This window comes from Orcinus orca, chromosome 9, assembly GCF_937001465.1.
Source record: "Orcinus orca chromosome 9, mOrcOrc1.1, whole genome shotgun sequence".
NCBI classification, from domain to species: domain Eukaryota; kingdom Metazoa; phylum Chordata; class Mammalia; order Artiodactyla; family Delphinidae; genus Orcinus; species Orcinus orca.
This window is the reverse complement of record NC_064567.1, coordinates 6,140,128-6,157,809: the sequence shown is the minus strand read 5'-3', so window position 1 is coordinate 6,157,809 and position 17,682 is coordinate 6,140,128. Positions and strand designations below refer to the sequence as shown.

The 17,682-nt window shown below is 59.3% G+C and overlaps 2 protein-coding genes across 6 annotated transcripts in view; both read right to left on the bottom strand.

Annotated features, from left to right (window-relative positions):
- KCNH2 (potassium voltage-gated channel subfamily H member 2) overlaps positions 1 to 13,132 on the bottom strand; it is a 33,527-nt gene extending 20,395 nt beyond the window's left edge. For 3 of the 5 annotated variants that reach the window (XM_049715020.1, XM_049715019.1, XM_049715021.1), the window contains exons 1-3: positions 12,659 to 12,782; positions 10,802 to 10,980; positions 9,661 to 9,891 (exon numbers count right to left, since the gene is read on the bottom strand). In XM_049715020.1, coding sequence (XP_049570977.1) covers positions 9,661 to 9,891; positions 10,802 to 10,910 — 340 coding nt within the window. In that variant the 5' untranslated portion in view covers positions 10,911 to 10,980; positions 12,659 to 12,782. Of the gene's footprint in view, positions 1 to 9,660; positions 9,892 to 10,801; positions 10,981 to 12,658 lie in introns of all 5 variants that reach the window. The other 2 variants (XM_049715018.1, XM_004281183.3) reach the window with 2 other exon arrangements.
- The window catches only part of TMEM176B (transmembrane protein 176B), a 179,031-nt gene that overhangs the window by 101,495 nt on the left and 59,854 nt on the right, over positions 1 to 17,682 (bottom strand). The window lies entirely within an intron of this gene.

Below are 17,682 nucleotides of genomic sequence, written 5' to 3'. Positions count from 1 at the left end.
TACACTGGCTTCTGGGGGAGCTTCCTCCCTCTGCCCAGAGCCGGAGGCCTGAGGCCAGCGTTGGGCTGGCTTCACGGGACAAACTGGGTGAACAGGTGTCCAGTCGATCATGGACTGGGGCAGGGACCTGCCCGGATGGCAGATGGGGACAGGGCCATCTCCCCACGCTTTAAGCTCCCTTTAGATTCAGAGGCACTGACTGACTACCCTTTCAGGACAGGATTGGCCCATTTCAAACCCACCCTGAGTCTGGACAGCAGTCAGAACCCTCAGAGGAATGAGGTGGCGTCTTCTGCTGAAGCACTATTCAATCTAGTCAACAGCACGGAACACGGAGGCTGACGGCCCAGGAATCCGGGCAAGGGGGCTGGGGTATCTCTGAGCCTCAGACCCCTACCAGCCCTCTTCTCTGTGACCCTCACACAGCCGGCCACGGGCAGCAAGGGCACAAAGGGCCGAGGTCCACTAGGGGACAGTGGGGGTCCCTGCCCTCCTCCAGGGCCCCGCAAGCTTCTAGAGTGCCGCTCCCACCTTGGCTCCCGGAGTACCCCAGAGGGCCTGTCCCATCGGTCACCCAGTCGGCCGCAGCTTCTCAATCATTAATCCGAAACTTGCAATCCCTCCCTGACTCACCCACCTCACAGGACTCCAGCAAATAAATACAAGTGCATGTGAAAGCCTGCTGAAAAGGCAGATGGAACGTTCCAACGTCAACGCATATGGCAATGACCCAAACATACACAGAGAAAACCAGCGTTATTCGCAGATGATAGGATCATCTCCCTAGAGAACCAATAAAATCAACAGATAAACAATTAGAACTAGCTCATGAGAGACTTCATCCAGTGAGGCTGCCAGATACAAGATCAGCCCCCTCTCCACCAGCAGAAGGCTATTAGAGTAGGTAGTCAGAAATAAGATCTCCTTCGGGCTTCCCTGGTGGCGCAGTGGTTGAGAGTCCGCCTGCCGATGCAGGGGACGCGGGTTCGTGCCCCGGTCCGGGAAGATCCCACATGCCGCGGAGCGGCTGGGCCCATGAGCCATGGCCGCTGAGCCTGCACGTCCGGAGCCTGTGCTTCGCAGCGGGAGACGCCACAACAGTGAGAGGCCCGTGTACCGCAAAAAAATAAAATTAAATTAAATAAATAAATAAGATCTCTTTCATAATAGCAACAAACACTATGAAGTGGGGACTTCCCTGGTGGTCCAGTGGTTAAGACTCCATACTCCCAATGCAGGGGGCACAGGTTCAGTCCCTGGTCGGGAAACTAAGATCCCACATGCCGCATGGCATGGCCAAAAAAAAAAAAAAAAACTATGAAGTGTCTAGGAAGTGACCAAGAATGCACAAGGTCTCTACGGGGGAGAAAAAAGAAAACCTTAAACTAATAAAGGATGCAGAAACCATCTGATAAACGGAGAGACGCTATAGACTCTCAGATGGGACAAATATTAGAAAGATGTCAATTCTCCCCAAATTAACCCATAAAACCAATCTAGTTCCAGTCAAGATTCTGGTGGGGTTTTTCTTCCCAGGAACTTGATAAACCTTCTCTAGAGTTTGCGAAGGAGAAGAGAGGTCCACAAATATGTATGTCAACCTTTCAAAAGAAGAGCAGAGAGGGAAGATTTGCCTTTCCAGATACTAAGACATACTAACTACCGTATATTTTTAATATGGTTTTGATGCAGGAACAGACAAATAGTTGGAACAGAACAGAGAGCTCCAAGACAGACGCATGGATATATGGCGAATTAACCAGTGGTACAGGTAGCCCCACAAGTCAACGGAGAAGAACAGGCTATTTACTAGATGTGTTGGGAAAATTGGCTCAGTAAACAGAAAAAAACACACCTTGATCCCTGTTTGACACCACAGACAAAGGCAGGGTCAGGATGGATTAAAGACCCAACTGAGAAAGGTAAAACAATTAAGGTAACAGAAGAAAATGTAGACCTCTGCAACCTCAGGACAGTGAAGGATTTCTTAAACAAAACTTCAAAAGCATGAAGAAAGCTAAAAAGCCATGTATTTGTTTGTATCAAAATTAAGAATTTTTGTTGGATAAATTTGACAGACGACTGATATTTACCAATATATTTACAGATATTTACGAACTCTTGATTCAACGGGGATTAGTATCCAGCATACACAATGGTTATTTAACTGTATGCATTTGTGTTTCTAGAATCAATAAGCCACTCTTGCAGATCAACAAGAACGAAAGACAGCAGCTTCATCGAAAAGTGAGCAAAGGATATGAGCACGGAATTCACGGGAAAGAAACCTGAACGGCTGCCTACACGATGTTCGGACTCACATGAAATCAAAGAAATGCAGATTAAAGCAGAAAGATATCACTTCCACCTATTAAACTTGCAAAAATGAGAAAGGTGGGTAAGGCCACGTGTGGCAGGATTGCAGGGGAATCCCGTGCTCTGCTCAGGAGGGTGGCAACAGATGCAGCCCTGCTCAGGCACAGCCGGACAGTACTTAGTTGAATTAAGTGTCCACATACCCTGGGATCCAGCAGTTCCACTCCTGGGGGGAAATCCCAAAGACATCCTCACGTGAGTCCAAAAGGGGCCAGGCATGAGGATGTTCACTGCAGCATCATTTATAGAGACAACCTGGAGGGCCCTCCCCAGGAGAGTGGACAGGTAAAACGACGGGGGAGCACACCAGAGAACACGGAGCTATAGGCTCAAGATCAAGGAACAAGCTGGCTGGACTTAAAGGCGGACTTCTGTGCAACAAAAGTGAACACCAGAATACAATATATAGCACATATCATTTACATAAATTAAACCCATATGCAGTCAGACAAAACACACGTTTTGCAAGAACATATGCAAGCAACACATTCACAGGAAGTACATTTGAATGGCTGCCTAAGGGGAGGGTAACGGGACTGGGGAGTGAGAAAAAAGGAAAAGGAGAAAAACCAATGAGAGAGAAAGAAGAAACCCGTAACACAAACACCCCTGGTTTCTATGATTTGTGGAAGAAGTGGGAGCTGGTCCAGCAGAAGCCCGTGGAGAGAGGCGGAGAGGCAGGCCGGGGCGGAGCAGGGCACAGGGTGGTGGCCGTAGGGAACAGGGATGCTGAGACCCTTGGTCAGCTCACTTCCTTGGTTGACTAGAACCTGCGGCCACATGGGTGACGCCCTGCCTGATGGCGAGTAGAATGCCAAGAGCCTCGGCACCCGACACTGCTTTGCACCTACCCTCTTATCTGCCGAACCTCTCCCAGCAGTACGCGGGAGGACAGGTGTTTTGATCCCACTTAGCAAATGAGGAACTGCAGCTCTGGGAACCCAAGCTAAAAGCCAAATTTCCTGGGGCTCTGAGCCCATCATGACCCCAGCGGGCCCTCTGGGGCAAGACAGCCTGTGCAGTGGTGTTCCGTGTTGGGCAGGACTCGAGTGGAAAGAGGAAAACTGGACTGGAGTTCCCTCTCAGGTACCTGCCAGCTGGCTAAGACCCCTTAGCCTTTCTAAGTGAGTTCGGCACCTGTAAAATGATGGCGACGAGGCCCCATCTAAGGACCACCTGCCACAAAGCATGCGTCCCAGCTTGCAAACTATAAGTGCAGTCACAGGGACTTCCCTGGTGGCACAGTAGTTAAGAATCCGCCTGCCAATGCAGGGGACACGGGTTCAAGCCCTGGGAAGATCCCACATGCCGCGAAGCAACTAAGCCCGTGCGTCACAACTACTGAGCCTGCGCTCTACAGCCCGCGAGCCACAACTACTGAGCCCTCATGCCGCAAATACCGAGCCCATGCGCTACAATTACTGAAGCCGGAGCACCTGGAGCCCGAGCTCCGCAACAAAGAGAAGCCACCACAATGAGAAGCCCGCGCAAAGCGAAAAAGACCCAACACAGCAAAAGAAAAAAAAAAAAAAAGGGCTTCCCTGGTGGCGCAGTGGTTGAGAGTCCGCTTGCCGATGCAGGGGACACGGGTTCGTGCCCCGGTCCGGGAGGATCCCACATGCCGCAGAGCAGCTGGGCCCGTGAGCCATGGCCACTGAGCCTGCGCGTCCGGAGCCTGTGCTCCGCAAGGGGAGAGGCCACAGCAGTGAGAGGCCCGCGTACCGCACACACACACAAAAAAAGTGCAGTCACAACAGTGAGGGTGCCAGTGAGTGCAGCTGCCACCACCCGCTCCTCCAGCTCTGCTCCCCCATCCAGCCCTCCTCCGTCCATCTATGAGGCAGGAAGGCTGAGAATCCCCAGATGCCTTCCCTGTACCCCACAATGTCCCCCACACGGCAGGGGTGGAAGACTTGCAGCTCTCTCAGTGGCCACCTCAGGCCACCTTCCTCTGGCCCCAATAGCCTCCCCATCCTCTAAGACCCCTCCCAGCCCTGGCATTCTATTATTCTAAGGCTTTTCACAGAGGGAGAGACCGAGGCCCAGAGATGGGAAGTGATTTGTCCAAGGTCACACAGCAAGTCTATAACTAAACCAGAAATTGCTCCCAAGGCTCTGACTCCTGGTATAGGGTTTCTGCAACACAGCACACTGCCCACCACATTCATTCAGTCCTTCATTCAGTGGGAGCATGAACTGAGCTCCCACTATGCAACAGACACAGAGATACAACAGAGAACAAAGCAGGCCGCTGTCTACCCTCCCAGAGCTTCCAATCTAGTGGGGGAGTCAGACACGGCAGCCTTGCCCAGAACTGTACGTGAGGGAGATGGTGGGTTAAAGAGAAGACGCTGCCCAGCCCTCAAGGTGCTTCTACTCCAGTACACACGCGACCAAAACGGAAAGAAGTCCGTTCAAGGCCAACCACAGTGCACAGCGTGGAGATCTTTATGGGCCCCTGGACTAAGGACAGGAAGGGACTTTAGGGGGACAGCGGTTCATCCAGAGCCTCTCCCACACTCATCACCTGTCCCAGGTGTCCCTCTGTGCCCCCTCTTCTGGCCCTGACCCCATGGGCCCCTCCCCATGTCAGGGAGGAATGATTCTGTGAAACTCCTTCACACTGAGGGCGAGCTATTTCCACACTCCTCCCTGCTTACAGGGGAGGAGTGATGAGAAGAGAATGTCTTTTTTTTTTTTTTTTTGAGAATGTCTTTTTAAAGAAAAAGGTTCGTTCTCCACCCAAGCTAAAGGTTCCCAAATAGAGGCATTTCAAGCACCCTCGGGGAAGATGTTTAATCGTGAAAGGACTTTCCTGGACCCCTTGAAGTCCCACCACCCTGGAAGCCACCACTGGGCAGAAAAGAGGCTGAGGCTCACCCGGTCTCACACCCCCATGCTGGCCCTCCTGCTGCCCACGGCCCCCCTCCCCAAGCCCGAGGCCACTGTCAAAATCTGCTCCCATCCCAGATGCCTCTGCACAAATATTTACATAGCTCCTCTCAGGGGCTACGGCAGACACAACACAGAGGAGCCACCCGCCCGACACTCTCCAGACCCCAGAGAAGGCCAGGAGTGGCCCACACCCTCAGTCCTGGCAGGCCCGCCCGGCCCCCAGGGTGGGGCTGGGACAGGAAGCCCCCATGCAGGCCAGGGCACCCTGCTCCGGCTCAGCTGCCCTCCCTGGAGCCACGGGGCGAAGGCGAGGCTGGGCTCGGACGCAGCCCCCGAGCCCTGCTCCTGGCCACCATCGTGCAGGTGTGCGCACCTGCCGGACTCCAAGCTGCCCCGGGTCCTGACCAGAAGGCCCGAGGTGGAGGGGGCCCCTCGATGGCTTCCCCGCCGCCCCTAAGTAAAGTGCTGCCTGTGTCTAACCTCACTCCTCCGGGGCTCCCCCCGGCCTGCTCCATCTCAGGACACAGAGCACACGCAGGTACCAGCCTCCATTTGACCTGCCTGCCAGCCTCAAAGTACCCAAGGGCTCCTGCAGCAGCCACCCTGCCTGATGGGGGCCTGGGGACCTGAGGATCACAGCTTGGAGGGGACAGGGCTGGGAGGCGAGGAGTGGACATCTGAGCTTGGGGCCATGATGGAGAAGGCGGTGGTGTGGGAGGGTCACAGTGCAGAGTCAGATTTCAGCGACCAGGGAGGAGGCAGTGGAATGGCCTGGGGTGTGCGGAGAGTCACTGGTGCCAGAAGTACCTGCGCAAGCACCTGGGAGGCTGAGGTCCGAGTCTGGGGACCACAGACCAGTGGGTGCGGGGTCACCTCTGGGGCTCTGGCTCCCCATGGGCTCTGGGGAGCACGCTGGCCCTCTGTCCCCACCCCTCCCCCAGCCCACAGCTCAGCTGTTGCAGCGGGGGGGCCCTCTGACCCTGTTACCATGACAACCGGCCTGCAGCTGGAGTGGAGAAGCCAACAGACTCTTCTCTAGAGACACCCCCATCCCCACCCACACACAGGCTCCCAGGGACACAGGGACATGGAGACCAGGCCAGGACAGGCAGAGGTACGGGGAGCCAGACAGAGACTTGGAGATGGAGCCCAGAGAGGCAGGGGCCACCGGGGCAGAGGGAGAGAGGCAGGGAGGAAGGCTCGGGGGTACTGAAGGGGGGGAAGAAGACAGCTGCAGGGAGAGGGAGATACAGACCGCGGGGGACAGAGCCGGCAGGGAGGCTTGAAGCAGAGACCACGGGCACAGGCAGCCGCTGAGCATGGCAGGGGCAGGGCAGAGAGGTGGGAACAAAGAGCAGAGAGAACACGAGGGCCAGAGGGCAGGGGACCTCCCGAGGCCTGGAAGAGCAGGGGAGCATGTGAGGAGAAGCCATGGTGGAAGGGCCCGAAGCCTCCTCGGGGCAATGTGGGAACGCAGGTGTGCGCCAGCATCACCTCCTGCCGAGGCACGGCCCAGAGCCCCAAGGGGTGCCGCCACTGCCAGCCCCAGGCTGCTGGGCCCTGATCCCAGCTGCACCTTAATCCCAGGCCTGACCTGAAGGAGCACGGACACGGGGCCAGTGAGGGCCTGGCACCTCGCGTCTCTCCCTCCAGCCCACACCCCCCAGTCTGGCCTCCCCACCTCCCAGCAGTCCCAGCAGCTAAATAATGGGGCTGTCTGGCTCCAGGCCCTGAGGCTGCACAGAGCTAGGCTAGAGGCACCGACACAGCACAGCTGTCCACGGTGGTGCCTGCCAGCAAAAGGCCCCGCCTCCTTCCCAGCCACCCACCTCCCTGGGGCTAAAGCCCAGGGACCTGCTCTGCCATGGCCGGCCCAGGCAAAGACCCTGAGAAAGGCCTGGACAGAAACAAGAGGTGGCATTGGCCTTCCTCACATCTACACACACACACACACACACACACACACACACACACACACACACACACACACACACACACACACTCACTCACTCACACACACACACACACACACACCCCCCGCCCGGGTCAGGCACAGAGATCTGCCCAAGGGACTGAGCAGAGGGAGAGGGAGGGGAGGCAGAGGAAATCTGTCTGCACCCGCGGCCTCAAGTGCCAGGACAAGTAGCGGCCCACATAACCTGAGGGCCAAGGCCAGCCTGCTGGCCACCAGGAGACACCTGATCCCCATGGAAACTAGGTGAGAGCAGAGAAGGGGGCAGGCCGAGATGGCTGGCATAGGATCTTCTGGGTCACAGCACCATTTGGAGCAGTAACCTGGGGTGGGAAAAGAGCTTGAACTTGGGTGGGAGGGCTGGGTTCTAGTCCCACACTCCCTCCACTGATTCGCTGGTAACTTGACCTCTGCTTCTCAGTGTTTCCATCTGTAATTCGAGTGGGCTGGATTAGGTGATCCCCAAGGTCACCAAGATTCCATGAGAGCACCTCTGCAGAAGGGGTCCCATGGCCATCCTCTCCCAAAGGAGCCAGCCTGGGGCAGGAAGGAGGGAGGGCAGCTCCTCACACACACTACAGGGAAGACAGAATCACCCAGGCCCCTGCCGCCGAGGGGTCCGGCGGGCACACTATCCCAGAAGTAGAAACGGGCTCAAGGCAGTAACCAACTTGATCCGCATCACAGAATTTCTGGTGTTAGACCTGAACCCAGGACGTTCAGGGTTCACATTCTTCTCGTGACACCAATGGTTTGCGAACTTTCAAAATAAAAGTGCGCGTAGAGTAACGTGCGGTTTAGAGACATACCTGCAACCATTCTGCCTCCTTTTTAATACATGACAGCAGAGCAGAGTGGACAGGGCTCTGATCGGACAGACAGGGTTCCATTCCCAGCTCTGCACTCGCTACGGAAGTTTCTTAATTTTCCTGAACTTCAGTTTCCTCAACCACAAAATGCAGAAAAAAGAGTATCTACCTCCCAGGGTTGTTGTGAAAATTCCATGAGATGATGCAAGTGAAACATTCGGCCCAGTGTCCAGCACATAGAAGGCGCCCACTGATATTAGCTAGTACTAGATAGCCAGGCAGATATAAAAGCACATCTGCTCTGATGAAGGTTCTGGGGGGATATCAGTGAAGAACCAGAAAGGAGGCCCTGCCTTCAGAGTTTGCATCTAATCTCCCAGCCAGAGGCCCATTTGCTGTGAGCAAACCCTCTTCCACAGGTCCCCAGTGACTGTCCCCGACTCTGATTCTGTCCAGGGATCTCACAGCTGGGCACCCCGGCAAAAGCAGGGTCATCAGGGCATGTAATCCTTTGCAGCCAACCCTGAGCATAGCATACAGGGGAGGTTCCAAGGGACAGGGCCAGAGGCATACGGGGGCTGCTGGCTCACTGCCCCCAGGAAGAGACAGAGCACTGTCTACAGCAGGCAAGCTTCCTGTGGGCAGGAACCTCCTCTGTCTTGAGCACTGCTCCGTCTCCAAGACCTTGCTGCACCTGGCTCACAGGGGTTCGGTAAATGCCCATCAGATACACACTGGTGAGCGACAGGGTCTGGACACCGATGGGCAGCCCTGCGGCACCTTCCAGAGCCCCCTCCCCAGCCTTCTGATACCTGCAGGTCCCCCCAAGCCCTGCGGCACTGCCCTCCCTGAGCAAAGGCCACCCCACCAGGGCAGGGGCGGTGTGGGAGCAGCCCCGCCCATGGCTCTGTTTATCCGCTCGCCGGAAGACAGCGCAGCTGGGCGGGGAGGCGGTGGCTGAGCAGACACCTGGCGCAGGAAGGGGTGGCGGGCGGGGCGCTCAAAAGATGGGACAAAGGGAACTGAGGTTGTGGGGAGAGGCACACACCTCCCGCCAGGTGCAGCTGAAGAGCAGAAGAGAGAGGGGGCAGGAGAGGGGCGGCAGAGAGCCAGCCAGAGTCCTGCAGCCCTTCCCCGCCTCGCCCTCAGCGACGACTCCCCAGACCAGTCAGTCACCTGGCAGAAGCGAGGGTAGCTAGAGGCCTTGTGGGCGAAGGTCGGCGCCCAGCCACCGGCCTGGACTTCCATTACCTCCATCCATGCACGCACCTGCCATCCCGGTGCTGCCGTCAAACTCCAACCCACCTAGCTCAACGTGCCCACATCTGCCCAGGGAGGAAGGAACCAGAGACTCCAGACCACAACCAAGCAGCCCCTTGGGCACCCCGTAAAGCACCCCACCAGGGTGCTCGGGGTAAAGAGAGCCAATACCCAGCCCGCGCCTCCCACCTGGCGCACCCCATAGGTCCCTGCTGAGGTCACGCCCCCCTGCAACAGGCCGGGGCTCCGGCCAATCGCCGGCCGCCCCCACCCCACCGACCCCGACCCCCACCCCCGGCCTTTCGGCCCCGCCCCGCCCCGCCCCGCCCCGCCCCAGCCCGCGCCTACCATCTTTCCTGTAGAAGGCGATCTCCACTTTGCGCTCCTCCGCGCCCAGCAGGGCCTGCGCGATCTGCGCGGCGGCACGGCGCTGCGTGCGCGGCCCGTGCAGGAAGTCGCAGGTGCACGGTCGCTGCATCACCTCGGCCCGCGAGTAGCCGCACAGCTCGCAGAAGCCGTCGTTGCAGTAGATGACAGCGCAGTTCTCCACCCGAGCGTTGGCGATGATGAACTTGCGGCCTGGGGGGCGGGGATAAGCAGACACGTGAGCGGGACCCCTGCCCCCAGGGTTCCCAGCCCTTCCCCGCCTTCTCTTGTCCTACACAGTTGCCCGCCCGGGGACTCCCCGCCCCAGGAAGCACAGCGGGCCTGGGGTCCCCAGCAGGGGACGAACGCAGCTGTGCCCCGACACAGGTGCTTTGGCCGGCCCGGCCCGGCGGCGCGCCCCCTCCCCCGCCCGGCCCGCGGGCTGGCTGCGTGGCTTCCCCCGGGCGGACTGCCAGCGGCCCGCCGCCCCCTCCGCGCCCGAGGCCGAGGCCAGCCTTGGGCGGGTGTCAGCAACGCGTGTCAGCAGCCGCGGCGGAGGGATAAACACTGGGCCTGGAGAGAGAGCCTGAGAAGGGCCAGAGATGGCGGCCAGCATTCCCTTTGCACCGCTCCGGCTTCTCTTCCTGACCCCCACTCTCTAGACTGGGGGGCGCTCCCTGGGCACTCCTTACCCCGGGGACCCCTAGGAAATCACTCCCCCAAGTATCTGTGGACCCTGCCAGGTCAGTACTTCCTGGGACTTCTGCGACCCCTCCAAGGGCAGTCAGGAGCTGGGGAGTGGGCGCGTCAAAGAGGATGAGGGAAGAAGTACCACGTGAGCACCTACGATCCTTTCTCTCATTTAATATTCTGACAACCCCATCGTCATCCTCGTTTTGTAGATGAAGAAACTGAGACTCAGAAGAAGTTCTTGCCCTCATGTTGCAGCTTGTAAACGATAGAGCCCGCTTTCGAACCTAGGCCTGGCAGCTGGTGAGGAATAAGTGGGGCACTGGCGGAGGCCCAAGGTCATAGGGAGCAAGGAGAGGGACCTGCAGCTCCAAACCCTGGCAACACCTGGAGCCCAGCCTGGCCTGAGAGAGCGGCCCACTTGTAAACAGACCCATGAAAGCGGCTCTCCAGGGATGTGAGGCCTTCCTCAGTTCGGCCCCATCAAGGGGAGGCCCCAGTGGACCCACTGCAGCTAGACTTGGCTCGTTCCCTCCACACATGCCCCAAGAGCCAGGCTGGTGGGTGAGCAGCAGGCGGGCGGCAGCCCCAGCTTGTGCCAGGAGAGATGCTCTGAGGATAGAGGTTTTTATAAACACAGAAGTTTCCGGCCACTTTGGCCTTTCATGCTGGGGCTTTGGGTAGCAGTCGGAACACTGCCCTCCCCCTTCCTAGTGGGCATAGCCCTCGGGCTGCAGCCCTGGGCAATCACATGTGCAAGGCCCAGGCTGCTGCACCAGGATCTGGCCTCGTCCTGCCTTCCCCTCCCTTACCTTGGCCTCCAGGAAATTACTTTTTTGAAGTTGGGTCATCTTTAGGTCAGTTCCCCAGGCCCCCCAGAACTCTCAGGCAGCCATCAGCCCCACAGGCAGGGCTCCCTGTCACAGGAAAAGACTCCTGACTGGGCCCGAGGCGGTCCCTCGTAGCAGCCACATACCAGCCACGTACGCACCATCTTCAGAGAGGAAAAACCACCTGGGCCCCGCTCCCAGGCCTGGAGAGGAGAGTGAGTTTCTTCGAAGGCAGGCCCCACCCCTGCCACCCCCCCACCACCCCGCCTCCTTCCCTGAGCTCCTAGAATAAGCGAGACAGAAGGGACCTGAAAGGCCCCTCTGGCCGCCCCCTCCTTCCCAGATTCGGAAGAGAGTCACTCAAGGTCACGCAGCAGTCAGTGGCAAGGTGGGGCCAGAGGCAGGCCCCCAGCCTCCAGCCTACAGAGCCTCCCTGAGCCTGTGGGAGTGAAAGCCCCGGCCTCACTGCCCTCCACCACCGCAGTCTCCTCCCCCTCAGGATCACCCTGTTCCTCTGCTTCAGACAATGCTGCCCAGTGCACTGACCCCTCCCTTCCCCCACCACGGTCACAAGCACACGTTGTCCTGTGCTCACAGGGTCATGGGCAAGGAATGTCACCCCCTCCCAGAGCCCTTGGCAGTCACACCCACCAGGGCACATGCAGCCTTGGGGACAAACACGCATGCCAGGAGGGTGCAAATACCCACACACAGAACATTCACCTAGCCTGGGACACTTCTGGAAGGCTCCCCTACCAGGCCAGCATTAGGGCTGCTGTAGTCCCCATAAAGGGGCTCAGGACAGGAAAAGCAACAACATAGGGTCATCGCCTGGAGACTGTTAGGCCCCCAAAGGCCAGCTTCAGCCCTGGCTCCCTCTCACCCCAGGGCCCACAGTTCCCAGCCTTGTCAAAGATACCTCCCCACCGCCCGTGCAGGGTCAAAGGCATGGATGACACACAGACACCCCACACACACCCAAGAGCGTGTTAGGCACTGACCCTACATACTTGGCTTTCAGTCTCCGGCAACACAGTCTGGACGGGCACATGCACGGTACTCTTCGGGGCCCACAGTTTGGGCCATATACATTCTCCCCTTCTTGCGTCCACACAGCCCCATTCACACATCCAGGCACCCAGAGTTAAGGATACCTGCACACTCCCATCCCACCTCCCTTCCCTGCACACTCAGGTTGTCACATACACACACTCCCCGATCCCGGAAACCTAAGCTGAGCTTCCTGCTGCGCTCCCCAACACCAGGCCCCTTGGCCCCAAGCCCACGGCACCCAGCACCAAGCCTTGACCCCGCGACCCCTGGCCAGCGCCTTGGGGTCACCAGCCCCCGTAGACTCACTAGCAGGACGCACACGGCCCGGGCACGCCCCCCCATTCACACTCTGGAGAGCTCGGCCCGCCCCCAGAGCCCCCTCCCCGCCGGCCCCCTCCCCCACTCACTCTGGCCCTCAAACTTGCGGATGATGGTGTCCAGGAAGGTGTTCTGCGGCGCGACGTGGCCCCTCCGCACCGGCATCCTGAGCCCATGGGCGGGCCGGGCGGACCCCCACCCACCCTGGCCCGGCCCGGCCCAACACAGGCTTCCGGTGGCCCGGCCCGGCCGTGGTCCCCGCACCCCGCGGCCAGGCAGAGCACGGGCGGGGCCCGGACTGGGGTGCGGGCGCGGGGTCTCCGCTCGGCGCCGGCTCCGGACCGTGGGCCCGGCCTGGAGCTGCCTGAGCTCGGGCCGCCCGGCCGCCCGCACACCTGTCTGCCGGCCCCAGCCGAGCCGCGGGCCCCCCTCCGCCGCGTCTCCGCGCTGCGCTCCGCCTGCCCGAGCGCCGGGCTCCCGGCTCCCGCCCGCTGCGCCGACAGCCGCTCCGGCGCCAGCGGCTGGGGCTGCGCCTGCTGCTCGGCCCGGCCGCGGAAGGGTTAACGCGGCGCGCGCCCCTCGGGCTCCGGCCCCCGCCTCCCGGCTCCCTCCCGCCCGCCGCGCGCCCGCAGCGCCGCCCTCTCCCCCCACACAAGCCGCGCGCCCGCCCTTCCCATTGGCTGAGCCGAGCCGAGGGCTCCCCCGACCCCAGCCCCTCGCTCAGCCCAGGAGCCCCCGGGACTCGCGCGCCCCAAGAGGGGGAAGGGGCCCTTAGGTAGGGGAACCGTGAGGACAGGTGCGACGGCCGGCCTTGAGGCGGCCGAGGAGGAGCCTGGGGATTCCGCCCCCGCCCCGCCTCCCCCCCCTCCCCGCTGGAAGGACCGAGGGACCTGACTTGAAGGGAGAGGGCCGGTCCTTTATGCCCTGGTCCCCCACCGCGCCGAGCACGGGCTCCTACACACAGCTTGCGCCCAGTGCCCGCTGCAGGTGACACGGGCGAGGCCTGGGCCCTGGGAAGACGAGCCCAGGGTCAGGGGAGACCCGAGAAATGTGAAGGGCAAGACAATCTGGGGGCCTAAGGCCACCGAGATTTGAAATAAGGGTGGGTGAGATTTAGGAGGGGCACGCACCCAGAGCAGGGGCGCCCGCCACCCAACGCGCGCACACACACACAGAGCCCTCCCTGGGGTTACTCCAGGCCCTTCTGCCCAGAGCGGGACATTGTGACAGGAGTTTCAGCCTCCTAGCCTCGGGATCAAAGAGAGGCCTCTGAACGCGAGGTTCCAGCTTGGGGATCCCCTTGTGCGAACGGCCCGCCCTCCCTCTGCTGCGCGGGGCCAGCGGTGCAGGCCCAATCGGCGGGCTCGGGGCCCTGCGGCGCTGCGGCGGCCCAGCCCCTCGGAAAACCCTGGCCTAGCCGCAGGCCCCTCCCCGCGGCCGGCTGGCTCACTCCAGCTACAGCTCCCTTATTTAGGCAAGGAGGCCTGAGGATGCTCAAGGGCAGGCAGCGTGTCTGCCTGCCGCCTGCCCACCGCCTGCCTGGGTCTGACTGAGGGTCTCCGGGGTGCAGTGTCCCCGGCCTGAGCAGCCAGGCGGGGCCTCAGGACGGCCAGGGCCGGCAGGCGAGTGTTGACAGCTGAGCTGGCCGGTGGGGCGTAGTCGGCAACTGAGCTGCCCCCCGCGGGTCCCCTCCCCTGCAGCCCAGATCAGAGACGGGCCAGATGGATGGGGCCATGTGGGGGCCCCTGAGGGTTTGCAGCTGCCTCTGTCCTTGGAGCAAGGGGGTGGGTCTTGTCACCGGGGAGAACCATCCTGGGATGCAGGGTGGGGGGGAGGGGAGGAACAAAGGGCAGAGAAGGAAGCAGAGTCTGGCAAGAGAAAGGCCCAGGGGAACAGGTCTTGGTGAGACCACCCTACCCAGACTTTCACCTTCCACCCAGGAGCAAAAAGAGCCAAACCCTGGGGCCAGATGGGGCGACTGGCCAGCAGATGACACCCCTTTTTAATTTGCTGGTGGGTGGGCAGTGACTCAGGGAGGCAGCCAGTGGGAGAGAAGGGGGTGGTTCCACCAGCTGATGCTAAAAAAGACCAGAGGCTCTTATCTGTACAGTCATCCCCTCGGGCCGCTCCACCTCCGGCAGCTTCCTCACTCACACTTCAAGATGCCCCAGGCCTTCTGTGGCACAGACTCCCCTTCCCCTGTGACCTGGCACCAGGCACATCACCCGTCTGGGTACTGCGAGGAACCTAGCTGATGACTGGTCCAGCTCCTCCCCCGCCCCGGGACCACCCCTGGATGCTGCTTTGACTGCACTAAGTCCAGCGTGATTAACCTACGACTGGGGTGTCTTCCCCTCCAGGTCAAGGGATTGAGAGAGTGAGAAGGGGCCTGCAGTGAGAATGGGCATGGGAAGAGAGGCAGTAGAGAGGGGCATCTCATCTAGCCTGGCCAGCTGTCCACACTGAGGTTCCCATGTTCCCAGGACAGGCCTCTGCTCTTATCCCTTGGGGGGATGAAGGAATCAGAGGGACCACTGATCCTCCCAACAGAGAGGAGACTGGACACAGAGTAGCCCTCGTCCTGTGTATTCCCTCCCTCTCTCTCTCTCTCTCTCTCTCTCTCTCTCTCTCTCTCTCTCTCTCTCTCACACACACACACACACACACACACACACACTTCAGAAGTCAGAGCTGAATGCAGATCTCCGCCTTCCTGGAGGCTGAGGAGAGAGCCTGAAGGAAGCCTCATGGAGCCCCTCCCACAGCCAGCCTGGGACAAGCAAGAGAGACTGTGAGATGGGGATGAGCTCCCCCAAAGGCATCCTTCGTGGGGCCACAGGTACCAGCCCCCAAGAGGTAACGGGCAACAGAGGAGCTGATAGAGAAGCCTCCCTGCCACCCCCTCCCCACCTCCACTAACCTCAGATCCCTCAGAGAGAGGAAAGTGCTCAACCTTAATACCCGAGCCGCCAGAACCCGCCCCGGCCCCGCTGGGGCTCAGTGAGCCATTTGCAGGAATCAGTCCTAGGAAGAGCTACCCCCACCCGGCCTGTGATGTGACTGTGCTGAGGCAGTGGGAGGCTGTACCAACTGTGAGACCCAGAGGCACTTCCCAGCTCCTAGAAAGAGACAGTTTGGGGAGAAAAGCCTTTGGAAAACATCCTGCCCACCCCACTCTCCACTCCTGTTCAGTGTGAGGTATCCTGTCCTGGGAAGTGAAAAGGGATTGAAGCCTGACCCTGCCGGTGTACCCCCAAGGGACGGGCCAGGCAAGATGCAGCCAGAATGGGACCCAAGAGAGCAAGTGACAATCACAGGGGGCCAGGAAGCAGTCCCAGGCAGGTGGGCGCAGGAAAGGCAGCTCATGGAATGGCTCCTCAGAAACCCCATGGGGAAGAACGCGGGACCGTCCTTCGCTGTGCCAGGGGAGGCTTAGACAGCACAGCGGGGCCTGTGAGAAGGAAGATGTTCTCAGAAATGAACCGGGGTTGGAGGAGAGGAAGATCAAAGAAACAGGATGTCTCCCCTCCAGAAGTGGGTGCTCAGGGCTTGCTGAGAAGAAGAGAAGGGACGGAGAGAGGGAGGGAGGGGGGGACCCACCACAAAGCCCTGGCCAGGAGCCAGAGCTCTGTCCATTCATGGCCACCTGCAGCTCGACGTGCAGTGATCGTGTCAACTCCCAGCCACAGGCAAGGGCTTCTCCCACCCACCTGATACCCTCCACTGACGGGGCTTTTCCCCTGCCGTGGTAATATCCAAAGAAGCAAGTAAGGCACCGGAGAACACCTAACTTTCAATTCTGGTTCTGCTACTAGTCGCATCTACAGATGTTTACTGGGGGCCTCATATGTACTGGGCCCTCTGTGAGATGCTGTGAGGGACAGGAGGGACGAGCCAGGGCCCCTCCTCCAGGGGTTCACAGAACACTGAAGCTCGGGAGAGGTGGTGTGCAGACAGAAGCTGTGCCATCTGAGGTAAGCGCCGTGGGAGTGCAAGGAGGCGTTGATTAGTTTCCGCTGGAGGAGTCGGGGCGGGGGGCGGCCTTGTGAGGGGACAAGGTTTCAGAGCGAAGGTCCTTGAAGGTTGAGGTGGGACAGGGCAGAAGCACTGCAGGGGCGGGGACAACATGAACAAAGGCATAGAGAGCAGAGGATGGAGATCAGATCTGGGGACAAAACAGTTTGGTGTGGTGGCGGTGGGTGACAGGCTGGAGCCATGAGCAGAGGGCTGAGGAGTGCGGGTTTTCTTCTGTGTGCGAAGGAGCAGTGGCAGCAGCTGACATGTATTGTCCTTGAATATAGAAGTCATGTCTGTCTTTGCACAGATCCTAGCATATGGTCAGTGTCTAATAAAGGTCTGTTGAATTAATGAAATGTGCATGGTAGTTTGGAGAGACTGAGGCAGATATAAGGTGTTTCAATCATCCCAACCCTCAACGACTTAAATCAATGACAGCATTTATTTTGCCCGTGGGTCTGCCATTTGGGCCGGTTCCACCAGGACCTCACTTGTGTCTGCTCCACTCAGCTTGGGACTGAAAGGCTCATTCACTCACATTTGGTGTCTGATGCTGGCTGTCAGCTGGGCTCTCAGGACCGGGGCCAGAATGCCTACATGAAGCCTGTCCTCGTGGCTGCCTGGCTTCCTCACAGCGTGGTGGCTGGGTTCCAAGGGCAAGTGTCCCAAGAGAGGTCCAGGCAGCCGCTGTACCACCTTTAATAACAACCTACAAAGTCACACAAAATAACTTCTGCCGTAATCATGGCCCATCAGATTCAACGAGAGGAACATAGACTCCTACTTCTCAATGGAAGAGTGTCACTGACGTAAGAAAAGCATGTGCAATGTGATCTACTGGCGTGAGCATCTTGGAAAAATATAATCGGCTACGTGAAGCTGTGCAGTAGTCCAGGGAGAGATGCGGGAGACGTGAACGAGGTCAGAGGTGATGGAAAAGGGCCCGTTTGTTGGGTCATTGTAGGAGGATCGCTCAATCTCACTTTCCTTACCTGTAAAATGAGGAGACCAAACAAGCTGATCTCTGAGATCCCTTCCAGCCCCAACAGTGAGTGATTCTTTAATTCTACACAACCACATCCTCCACCCATCAGCC